Below are 12500 nucleotides of genomic sequence, written 5' to 3'. Positions count from 1 at the left end.
GGCAATGGGCAAAAAATAAAACCTTGCTTGTCTAAAATGTTTTGTTAAAGCTTGGAACAAATAAATATAAAAAAAGAAACACTTTTCTCGCCATATGCACCATACAATTTACTTGGGCCCCGTTTACACTAAGCAGGGTTCAACGCTAAGGATTTTTTTCTACTGGCCCAATCAGACCACTGGTTCAGATTTTTACTTACCCTGCCAATATTTTCACTGGCCCCACCAAAAAAGTTAATAGCTATTTCTTAGCCACAAATAAAACAAAAACGTGTAAAATGTTTGTAAATCTAAAATTTTAATATTTAAAAAATGTTAATAAATGTGTAATGAGCAAATTCAAAGCGTTTTGAAACAAAAGTTGGCTAAAGACCGGCCAAACAGATGGAAAACTGAACATAACTTAAGTTTTTTGGTCATGGTGTACGCTCGTATATGTCTGCTTCCAAGACGTTAGAAACAAATGTTTTCCTTTAGCATTATCATTTGATGTTAGGGCCATGTTGCTGTCTCTTTGCTGTACTAATAACATGCTTACAACATCAAATCAGATAAGAAGAACCGAGAAGGTAGCATTTGAAGGCTTGAAAACACAAACTGTTTTTCAATTCTAAGACTGTATTTGCACGCAGCTGACAAATAGTCACAGGCAAATTAAACTTTGGTGACAAGACAGCAGTGGCCCGATCAGGCCAGTAACGATCCTGTCTACTGTCTACTTTCCCGAGCATCTCACACGCAAACATGATGAAATGAACGAGACGGAATCACCCACCACTGAATCTGAGAGTCTCCGATCTTGCAAATAGCAACATTCAGTATTTGGCCAAACACTGAAAAGCTGCGACGCCGTCGTCTGTACTGCGCAACCATATGTTCAGCAGACTCCGAACTGTCAAACTGCACATAACACTGCAGGAATGCGAAGGGCGACAAGAAAAACAAACACAAATTGAAATATTTCAGAGCATTCTCAGTTCAAGTGTTTAATTATTCGATTGTTTTTCCAAATCTCATTACAAGCTGGAAAACATTTGAACTTTTCATACACATCACTCCAGCATTTTTACATTTTTATTTACACAAATACAGTTGAAGTCCTGAATTATTAGCCCCATTAAGTTTTTCCCCAATTTCGGTTTAACCAAAAGAATTTTTCCAACACATTTCTAAACATAATAGCTTTGATAACTCAGTTCTAATAACTGATTTATTTCATCTTTGTTATGATGACAGCACATATTTTACTAAATATTTTTCAAGATACTAGTATTCAGCTTAAAGTGACATTTAAAGTCTTAACTAGGTTAATTGCAGGATTATAAGGGGGGTTCACTTGTCATTTTCCAAAACCAAATTTATTTTATTAAACTATTAGAATAACAATATTTTATCCATAACCTACAGATGAACATAATAGTAGTTAATAGTAACATTGTTAACATGTTAATAATAAATCTTAATAATAAACAATACATAAATAGCCATCAGTCTTTCGATGTTCTAGGAACCACAGGGGTGATAACATTATATTAAAGACACAGCAAACTGCATCAGATGCAGCACATTTATTTTATGTCACCAGGTTCTGACACCTCACGTATATTCAAATATCATATGATATAGGCCATAGAGGATGGTCTCAGAGGTGCATTCTGCAAAATTAAATGATGAATAGTCCTGGGCATATTGGTATGTGTGTGCCGTTGTGTACAAGGTTTAAATATTTATAACCACCTCAGAGAATATTGGGAGTGGCGAGTCACTGGGATTGTTATTTTGGGGTCGCAGGCTGAAAGGTTTTTAAAAACTATTACTTAAGGAGGCTAATAATATTGAACTTAAATTGTTTTTTCAAAAATTAAAAAGAAAATGTTATAGGAAATACTGTGAAACAATCCTTACTCTGTTAAACATTATCTGGGACTTCATTTTGACTTCAACTGTATAAATAAAGTTGAAGTCAGAATTATTAGCCCTGCTGTTTGTTTGTTTTTTCCCCAATTTCTGTTTAGCGGAGAGCAGATTTATTCAGCACATTTCTAATCATAGTAGTTTTGATAACTCATTTCTTACAACTGATTTATTTTATCTTTGCCATGATGTAAATAATATTTGACTAAATATTTTTCAAGATAGCTATACAGCTTAAAGTGACATTTAAAAGGTTTACTAGATAATTAGGTTAGGGTAATTAGGCAAGTTAATGTATAACAGTGGTTTGTTCTGCAGACTATTGAAAAAAATATAGCCTAAAGGGGTTAATAATATTGACCTTAAAATGATGTTTAAAAAATTCAAAACTACTTTTATTCTAGCCAAAATAAAACAAATAAGACTTTAAAAAAAAAAATATTATCAGACACACTGTGAAAAATTCCTTGCTCTGTTAAACTTCATTTGGGAAATATTTAGAAAAGAAAAAAAAATGCAAAGGTAGGGTAATAATTTTGACTTCAACTGTATATATTTACAAATTAATGAGAAAAAAAACCGCGAGTATACATACCATCCCTTGATGTCTGTTCAGACAGAAACCAGTCAGGTTTCCATAACGCTTGGCCATTCTCAAAAGGGTTGATTGTTTGTATTTCTGCCGCATGTACCACTTGTTAGGCAGATTGCCCATGAACACGGTTCTTCCACTAGGGACCTAAAAAAATAAAAAATAAAATAAATATATATATATATATATATATATATATATATATATATATATATATATATATATATATATATATATATAAAAATATATATAAAAAGCAGCACTTTTCCGATGGTCCCTTACTAAAAGCTCTGCGCAAGCTCTCCCGGCTAAACGCATGATGCGAGGGCTTAAAAGGGGCAACGGTCGAGCGAAAAAAAAGAAAAGGAAAAGGAAAAGCTGTGAAACATGACCAGCTTTGTCTTTTTGTAGGAAGCACACTTTAGATCTTTTTTAGGGTAAGAGGTTTTTGAGTTATTGCCGCTATAACTGAATGTGTCAGGGATATTGAAAACAAAACCAACTTAACCGCGCACATTTCTGCCGCCCTCCTGAATGTACAGCGCCCTTAGCATTTGCCTATACTGCCTATGCAGGGCAGGTGTTACACCATATTCTGTGACCATCGATGGACAGAGCGCATAGGAGATAAATGACGTCAGTACATAATAACCCGTTATGATTATTACTGAACTGATACCGAATTGTCCGCGTCTGCATCACGGTGCACCGAAGAAACAATTCATTTTGACACCCCTAGTAACAAAAGTGGAAGTAATAATACAAATGATAATAGTGAGGAGGTGAGGGGAGGTTGGGAATTCAGGAAGAGGACAAATACTACTACTACTACTACTACTAATAATAATAATATTAATAATAATACTAATAAAGTAGAAGTCAGAGAAAAGAAAAGAGAAAAAAGAGAAAAAGAAGAAGGAGAAGAAAAGGAAGAAATATAAAAGAAAAGGTGAATTTTTTTTTGTAATTTGTGTATTTTTCAATGTTTTGTTTTCTTTACCTCAATTGTTGTCATGGCAAAGCACATGGTAACAGACACCGGTCTGCCATTTATCATCGCCTTGTGACTTTTGTAGAACTTCACCATTTCCTGGGCTTTTTCAACTGTTTCCAGTTCAAGCATAGCCTACAAAACACACACAAACACACAAAACAAATGTCTCAAATCACAACTTGAAACTGTACGATATGATCACTCTAATAAATAAAACTGCAATCTTATGTGAGAGCATGCCTAAAAACCTGATAACAGAAGTCCTGCATTAATTATATCATTAATTATTAATAAGCAGAAATTAGTACTTTACTAAGCTAAAAGTCATAGTTAATAGTGTGTTAATAATAGTGCCTTAAAATAAAGTGTGACTGAATAAAGTGTATATGAATGCTCCATCCATAAGCGTACCACTGACCTGTTGTTTGATTATAGACAAGGTATATCTCACAAGGCCGCCGAAGGGTACACAGAGATCGGAAAGATTACTGATCAGCTCCCTCATAGTCTCTGCTGGGCTTTTCTTTATAGGCCATATGACCACTACTTTACCATCCTGTGCACAGGAAAACACACAATGCTATTAAAAATTCTGGAAATACATACTTTAATACAGCAGTCAAAGAGATAGTTCACCCAAAAATGAACATTTACTCATCATTCACTCTGAAGTGGCTTCATAGTTTTAAGAGTTTCCTTTTTCTGTTGAACATAAGATATTTAGAAAAGTTGTTCAAAATTAATTCACTTACATAATAAACAAACAAATACTATGGGAGTTATTGGTTACAGGTTTGCAGCTTTCATCCAAATATCGTCTGTGGTGTTCGACAGAAGAAAGATACTCATAAAAGCTTGAAACAAGATAATGATGACAAAATATTCAGTGTTGGGTGAACTGTGCCTTTAAAGCGCGGTAAATGAGAGATGTAATGCTTACCTGCGGCTCAGATGAATCTGAAACAAATAAAAAAAAAAGTTTATTGTAAGATTTATGCTAATACTGGTGATTCATTTAGATTTAAATAGTGGTTAGATATTGATAAATAAAAACTACAATAATGAATATGATGCTGCATTGCAATTTACATACTATCCACATAAAATAGTATTAAAAGGCCAGCAGGGGGCGCCCAACCTGCGGTCTGTGTGGGTCCTAATGCCTCAGTATAGTGACGGGGACGTTATACTGCTCAGTGAGCGCCGTCTTTCGGATGAGACGCTAAACCGAGGTCCCGACTCTCTGTGGTCGTTAAAAATCCCAGGATGTTCTTCGAAAAAGAGTAGGGGTTTAACCCCGGCATCCTGGCCAAATCTGCCCACTGGCCTTTGTCCATCATGGCCTCCTAACCATCCCCATATTCAATTGGCTGCATCACTGTCTCCTCTCCACCAATCAGCTGGTGTGTGGTGTGCGGTCTGGCGCAAAATGGCTGCCGTCGCGTCATCCAGGTGGATGCTGCACACTGGTGGTGGATGAGGAGATTCCCCCCACTGTGTAAAGCGCTTTGAGTGCCCAGAAAAGCGCTATATAAATGTAAGGAATTATTATTATTATTATTAAAAAATTCAATTCGTATTGTGCGTCCATATAAAGCACTATCATTTATGGAATAACTATTGCTAACTGTGTCATTCTAAAGGCTCCTACACACCGGGACGTTTTTTGTTTGCGTTTATCGTCAGCGTTTTACGAGACGTTTTTCAGTGTTCAAACCCAAGCGCTTTTCACTGGCGTCAAGCAGACGAGTATGCTAAATCACTCTTTTGACGTTAGATGGCGCTGCACAACTATAAGCTTCTGACACCCGGTTATAACACAGAAGAAGTGGAGGAGCGGAAGTTCACAGTCACACGCTTGCGCTCTAGCGATGAAGAAATTATTATTGTTTACCAGTGCAATATCGCCTCTGGGCATCTTCTTCAATGTGCGCTTGCATTGACAGTTTTGCGCTTGAGTGCCTCCAAGTGCTGTTTACGTTAACTTCAGCAGCTCCGTGCACGTGAACAAAGGTGCCGATCTGATTGGTGGAGAAGGTTTTGACGCCACGCGTCAAAACAAAAAAACGAGCATGAGGCAGTTTTTAAAAAATGACGCTTTTGCGCCTGCCGTTTTGCGCGTTGGTGTGCACGATCACATTGATGTCCTTTATTTAGTCACGAGGCGTTAAACGTCGACGGAAAACGCAAGCAAAAAACGTCTCGGTGTGCACGGGCCTTAAAGCTGTGGAAATCAGATTATATTCCTTAATTTAGGACATGATTGACTTATCTTACTCTAATAACGCACATAGAAAAAGTATGATATAGAGTGCTTGGTAACCAGTGGCGCTATAATTAAACAGCGTTACTAACGGCAATTTTTTTTTTTTTTAGAAACGAGTAATCAAATGAACTAATGTTTCTTCCATTATAAAGCCTGGTTTATACTTCTGCGTCAAGTGACTGGCGTAACTCACAGAGCAGGCAACGCGCGCAGCTGTGCATTTATACTTCTGCGTGCTGTCTCTGTTGGTCTGCATTAACACTTCCGAAACGCTAGTTGGCAGTGAGGTGTAAATGTTCCTCTGTGTCGAGTTTCTTCGCTTCTGTTTTGCTTTTCCTGAACACTTCCTGGAAGTACAAGTGACTCAAATCGCTCATTTTGAGGCGGGAACCGGCGGACGTGCAACAACTTTAACTATGAGGTAAACACAGAACGAAACTTTCCATCCGGAGCTCCTTTACGGGACTCCGCACTTGTAAACAATCGCTCGCGCCATTCGCGCGGCTCTCTGTCCCGCCCAGACTCGTCAGCGCTACCAAGCCGACCAATCACAGAGCTTGCGCTACGTGTTGTTGCGACGTGTAGTTACATTTTTTGAGAGGTGCACGTCAGTGACGGCGACGGCCACGGCGAAGGGCTATGCGCCAGCGCCGTAGCATACGCCGGCGTTTGACGCAGAAGTATAAATCAGCCTTAACGCTGTTACCATTAGTGACAATAAAATGGACGTTACTATAATTGAGAACACTGTACACGTCACCATTTTTCTCAGAAAACATATTCCTAATGCTGCGCTCTAACCAGACGCAGATGAAGCATTAAGCGCAAGTGATTTACATGTTAAGGTCATCCTGTGGTGCGATACGTGTAAATGATGCAGCGCAAAAGATGCAATTCACACGAATGAAGCGGTGCAAAGAGTCTTTTGTGAGATTGACACGCTTAGCGCACATATCGTGTTACAAGTAAATTGCTCGAGTTGGAAAATCTGAACTTCAGCGGACATCGTGCCGCGTTAACCTATCAGGAGCATTCTCTTGTAGGGGCGGGATTTTGACGTAGCGCCTGTCCTTCTGCTGACACCAGACAACAGTTCATCAAACTGGGCTAGACTCAGTCGGAAGCTGAAAAAGTATTGAACACATGAAAAAAAGGGAGGTGTAACCGGAGCACCCGGAGGAAACCCACGCAAACACAGGGAGAACATGCAAACTCCACACAGAAACGCCAACTGAGCCGAGGCTCGACCCAGCAACCTTCTTGCTGTGAGGCGACAGCACTACCTACTGCGCCACTGCTTCGCCCTCTTTGTGTCATTTCATTGTTATTACACAAACAAATTTTTCCGTTTTTTTTTTTGTTTTGTTTTGTTTAATTTTTATGTTTGTATTGTTCGGGTTTTTACCAAAATCTGGTTCAATTCCATGTCAACAGCTCCTTTAGACATATTGCCAGGAAAAAAAATGGCGTGTTCAATGTATTTACTTTTTCTTCTTAAAGTACATACTTTAAGGATGTATTTTAAGTAGGCAAAACGAGAGGCAGCATTAGTGATCCTACTGTGAACGAATTATCCCTGCATGTAACTAATTCATTAAAAATACTTCTGGTAGAATTGCTCAAACTTGGCACATATCGGGAGCAGTTCACTGTATTTACCTAAAGCTGAATCTCCTCCTGCAGTGTTGTCCAGTTCATCTAATGTAACAAAATCTTCTATGTCCTCTGGAAATTCCATATCATCCTGAAAAAATAGGACAGATAAAAAAAAAGCACACAATTTTTTAGTCAAACCAGATCTAAATGAATAGTCAAGAAGCCATTTATTTTTACTCATGCGCACTAAAAACCTTTCGCTCCACCTCTATGTAAACGGCATGTATTACTTGTGAGTATTTGTAAGTCGCTTTGTATAAAAGTAAAGTTCTTCTGTAATTACAGATTTAGGATTAACCAACACTCACCTTAAGCCTGGTTTATACTTTTGCGTCAAGTGATTGGCATAACTCACGGAGCAGGCAACGCGCGCAGCTGTGCATTTATACTTTTTCAGGAACCGGCGGATGTGCAACAACTTTAACTATGAGGTAAACACAAAACGAAACTTTCCAACCGGAGCTTCTTCACGGGACTCTGCACTTGTAAACAATCGTTCGCGCCATTTGCGCGGCTCTTGGTCCTGCCCAGACTCGTCAGCGCTACCAAGCCGACCAATCACAGAGCTTGCGCTACGCGTTGTTGCGATGTGTAGTTACATTTTTTGAGAGGTGCACGTCAGTGACGCCGACGGCCACAGCGAAGGGCTATGCGTCAGCGCCGTAGCATACGTCGGTGTTTGACGTAGAGTTAGCCTTTAGTTATATTTGGTTTAGCGCATTAAAGTTCCCATGAAATCAAAAGTTTTTTAGATGTTAGTATCAGTATTGCTAGTTTTTAAAGAGTCACAAAACAAATTTTTTGAGCTGTTGACAGTCGTATATGTGTCCCACACTGCTAAAAACACTATTAGGACACCTATATTTCACTAAAAAGTGTAAATTGGTTGTTTTTGCGTTATTTCAAGCAAATTCGTACTTCCGGTTTGAAACGAATTTTTGAAGCTGCGTCACGGCCATGACATAATAGCGTGTATTCCAGCGTGCAGACTGGACGTCTGTACAAAAGTGTACCGAGTGTAAACATGTTAGCACTACAACCAAACTTTAACCTCATGTAGGATTTTCACCGCATTTTGTGACCGGAATAACACACGAAGCTTTCTGACGCTACCTGCCATGTGCATCTAAGTTTCCGGGAAATGCTGAGTTTTTTTTTTCTCTCATTCGCCATGCGGTATCAAACATTGCATGAAAAATACACGCTTACAGCAGTTCCTCGAATCAAATATCTTGTTTGTCGCGAGGGACATGAATGAATTCCCTGAATGAAAGAGCCAAACTGCAGTTAAAGTCCACCATTTAATAATTTGGCAAATAATTCGACTACAGATGTCCATGTAAACACAGTCACTTTGTCCCCTGTGTGTGTGTATTTTGACTCTGAAAGTCAGCGCAACCAACTAGACACTCCCACACCATGCCTCTTTTCTTCCTCCGACACTCCCCCTAAACAGAGCTGGACACGCCCACTTTTCTGACTTTTTCCAAAGTAGAGGTGTGAAAACACCCTGCTGATACGAGGGGGTTTCAAGGCCCTTTAAGATATCTGTAAGCCAGTGTGTTCCAAAACAGTGACAAAATTGGCATTAAGAAGATAGAAAATAGATATAAACATGTAAAGCTTGTAGTTTGTCTCTTCCGCCTAAAGAGATCAACTGTATTTTTCACGTCATCTCATACTTCAGTTTCTCATCAAATCTTCTGACCAATCAAATTCTCTATAGTATCGGACATGCTCCGCCCCCTTCAAGATGCTTCCCATTTGATGCTCTTGAGCTCAACCACTCTCACTGGCAGAGCGGTGATAAAGAAAAACACTATTGGCTGGGTAGGAGCTACACTATGTCACAACCTCTCTTCATATTTCGGTTGAGATTACTTCAAACATTGAACAAAAACGCACATTTAAAAGCACTTCATGGGGACACATGCCACACGTGTTGTATTTTGGAGTGTGTCAGACTGACCTGTTCTTCTGGATTGTGCTCTGACTCCTGGTCTCTGTTCTCCTCCTTGGCTACTGAAGGCTCCTCTGTCAACTCCAGCTCCTCAGTCACTTCCAACTCCTCGTCTTCTTCCTTCCCCTTCTCTTCCTCCTCCTCCCCCACCTAAACATATGCGGAGATTCAATATATTATAAACACGAACATACTAAAAAATAATGCTGGGTTTCACAAAATTCCTTCATGGCCCAATTTAAATCGATTAAGATAACTTAGTTTTTTTTTTTTTGTTTTTTTTTTACAAATTTAAGTGGATTGAATATAAAACAATTAAGTTGTCACTCAAGTTCATTTTAATGGTGAGCGACGAGCAACCGCTCATTTCAATGGAGAGCGACCATTTATTTTAACAGAGAGCGACGAGCGATGAGTCATTTTAACGAAGAGCGACGAGCGATCGTTCATTTTAATGAGAGCAATGAGCAACTGATCATTTTAACAGAGAGCAAAGAGCGACCATTCATTTAACCAGAGAGCGATCGTTCATTTCAACGGAGAGCGACGAGCGACCCTTCATTTCATCGGAGAGCGACCATTTATTTTAACAGAGAGCGACGAGCGATCAGTCATTTTAACGAAGAGCGACGAGCGATCGTTCATTTTAATGAGAGCAATGAGCAACTGATCATTTTAACAGAGAGCAAAGAGCGACCATTTATTTAACCAGAGAGCGATCGTTCATTTCAACGGAGAGCGACGAGCGACCGTTCATTTCATCGGAGAGCGACCGTTTATTTTAACAGAGAGCGACGAGTAACTGATCATTTTAAAGGAGAGCAACGAACGACCGTTCATTTCATCGGAGAGCGACCGTTTATTTTAACAAAGAGCGACGAGCAACCATTCATTTTAAAGGAGAGCAATGAGCGGCCGTTCATTTTACCAGAGAGCAATGAGCGACTATTCATTTCAACAGAGAGCGACTGTTCATTACAACAGAGAGCAACCGTTCATTTCAATGGAGAGCAACAAACGATTATACATTTTAACGCAGAGCAATGAGCGTTTATTCATTTTAATGGAGCGATTATCGACCGTTCATTTTAAAGGAGAGTGACCATTCATTTTAACATGTGCAACGAGCGACCGTTTACTTCAATGGAGAGCGACTGTTTATTTTAACAAAGAGCAATGAGCGACCGTTCATTTCAACAGAGAGCGACGAGCGACCGTTCATTTCAACAGAGAGCGACGAGCGACCGTTCATTTCAACAGAGAGCGACAAGCGACCATTCATTTCAGCAGAGAGTGACGGTTCATTTCAACGTAGAGCGACTATTCAATTTAACAGAGAGCGTCCGTTCAATTCAACGGAGAGCGACGAGCGACCATTCATTTCAACGAAGAGTGACTTCCGGCAACCTTTATCTACGCAATCGACAGCGACAGTTGCCGACAAAGTAGGCATGTCGAGTGACGCAACAAAGTTCAGAATCTTTGAACTTTATGTAATGAAGAGCGACGTTCTTGAGCGACAGCCAATAGGAGCACCAGTAAAGCTCACGTGATCCTCTCTCAGCTCCAGCATAGACCAGTTGTATTCTCTATGCTGTAGACCTACACAGACCTGCGTTTGATAAATAACCGCGATGATATAGAACACACTTTCATCTTGATCATCTTTGTAAATCAGCAATTTACACTGTACACTGAGTGCATGTATATTTAGTGTTTTCTCTGAACAATGTTTACTTTCAGCGGCATGTAAACTGATTCTCTCTCTGTGAATATCACTGTAAACGTTAACTAGGCAACCCCTGTTTTCAATCGCCACCCAGAGCGACAGACACCTACAAAGTCGCAGCTAGTGTGAATGAGGCATTAAACTCGGTTCACAATGACCAGATGGTCACAAACAGGAACACAAGTATTGGTAGTGGTCAATAAAGATAGATCATAGAGCAAAAAATGTTGTCTAGTTATAATAAAGATAAGGCATTCCAATAGTATATGTTTTTTAAATACCTGTTAAAGTAATCTTTTTCATAGCTTACGAACTTTCATAACTTTTCACACCTAGATAAAAGCTTTAACAATTAATTGCAAATGAAATTTGACATAGGCAGAAGTCTACCTCCATCTTTTCCTGCTCTTCCTGCACTTCCTCCCCCTCTTCCTGCTTGTCTTCGTCCTCTACCTTCTCCTCTTCCTCCTCAGTCTTGACCACACTGCCGTCAGTTCCCTCCTCCAGCTGAATTCCCTCCTCTTGACTCTGCTCTGGGGTTTTTATTGTCTTGGTTTCTTTCTCAGAGGATTCCTGGTTGGTGTCGTCAGCTTTGTCCTTGACGCTGGACTCCTCCTTTTGTCTGCTGTGTTTGCCCGAATCAGATTTTCTGGGTGTGAGCTCGCCTGGCATTTCTCTGGATAAATTGAAAGAGGTATTTAAAATATAGTTCAGGTTGAGCTCTATCAACATAGAGCCTATGTGATTCATCATGAACATTTTTTCTATATGTGAAAACAGTCATAAGGCCCGATCCCAATTCTACCCCTTAGCCCTTCCCCTTACCCCTACCCCTCGTTTTGCGCATTCACGTTAAGGGGTAGAGCTGTCCCAATTCACTTTAACTTGAAGGCGTAGGGCTAAGGGGAAGGGGTAAATACCCCTTTGAACGAAGATTTTTCAAGACCACACTCAAAACCAAGGGGTAAGAAAATTTCCCAGAATACACCAGCCACAACGGCAGTATTGCTGAACCCGGAAGTAGGGAGATGCATGAAATAGTATTTTTTGTCATTATTACGAATTTTTACGACAAACAAACATATGTTTTAATATATTCATTGCCGTCATACTTTAAAAAATATATATAAACAAATAAAAAACTACATTTCGCGATCTATAATCTATAATCATAACTCCTGTATAGCAGTCCAACAACATTCTGATACTCGATTTCTTATTACGGTGGGCATATCCCTTATTTTTACATGCTTTTGTGTTTGTGATAAATATTGTATGATTATTTTAGCATAAAACTTTTTTGTATGCTTTTGTGTTTGTGATAAATATTGAAAAGAATAAAAACAATAGATCGTTATATAAATGCTGTAATGTTTAAATAATTTTAAA

The 12500-nt window shown here is 39.3% G+C and overlaps 1 protein-coding gene across 11 annotated transcripts in view; it reads right to left on the bottom strand.

Moving 5' to 3' along the window:
* Window positions 1-12500, bottom strand: part of zgc:152816 — a 26823-nt gene that overhangs the window by 3445 nt on the left and 10878 nt on the right. For 4 of the 11 annotated variants that reach the window (NM_001077760.3, XM_087252866.1, XM_087252865.1 and 1 more), the window contains 8 exon segments: window positions 776-912; window positions 2510-2653; window positions 3507-3632; window positions 3919-4056; window positions 4441-4457; window positions 7426-7510; window positions 9392-9532; window positions 11502-11787. In NM_001077760.3, coding sequence (NP_001071228.3) covers window positions 776-912; window positions 2510-2653; window positions 3507-3632; window positions 3919-4056; window positions 4441-4457; window positions 7426-7510; window positions 9392-9532; window positions 11502-11787 — 1074 coding nt within the window. 11 annotated transcript variants of the gene reach the window in all.

This window comes from Danio rerio, chromosome 5, assembly GCF_052040795.2.
Source record: "Danio rerio strain M-AB ecotype USA chromosome 5, GRCz13ab, whole genome shotgun sequence".
Lineage (NCBI taxonomy): Eukaryota > Metazoa > Chordata > Actinopteri > Cypriniformes > Danionidae > Danio > Danio rerio.
Note: the sequence above shows the minus strand (reverse complement) of the source record. Positions and strands in the feature narration are given on the sequence as shown.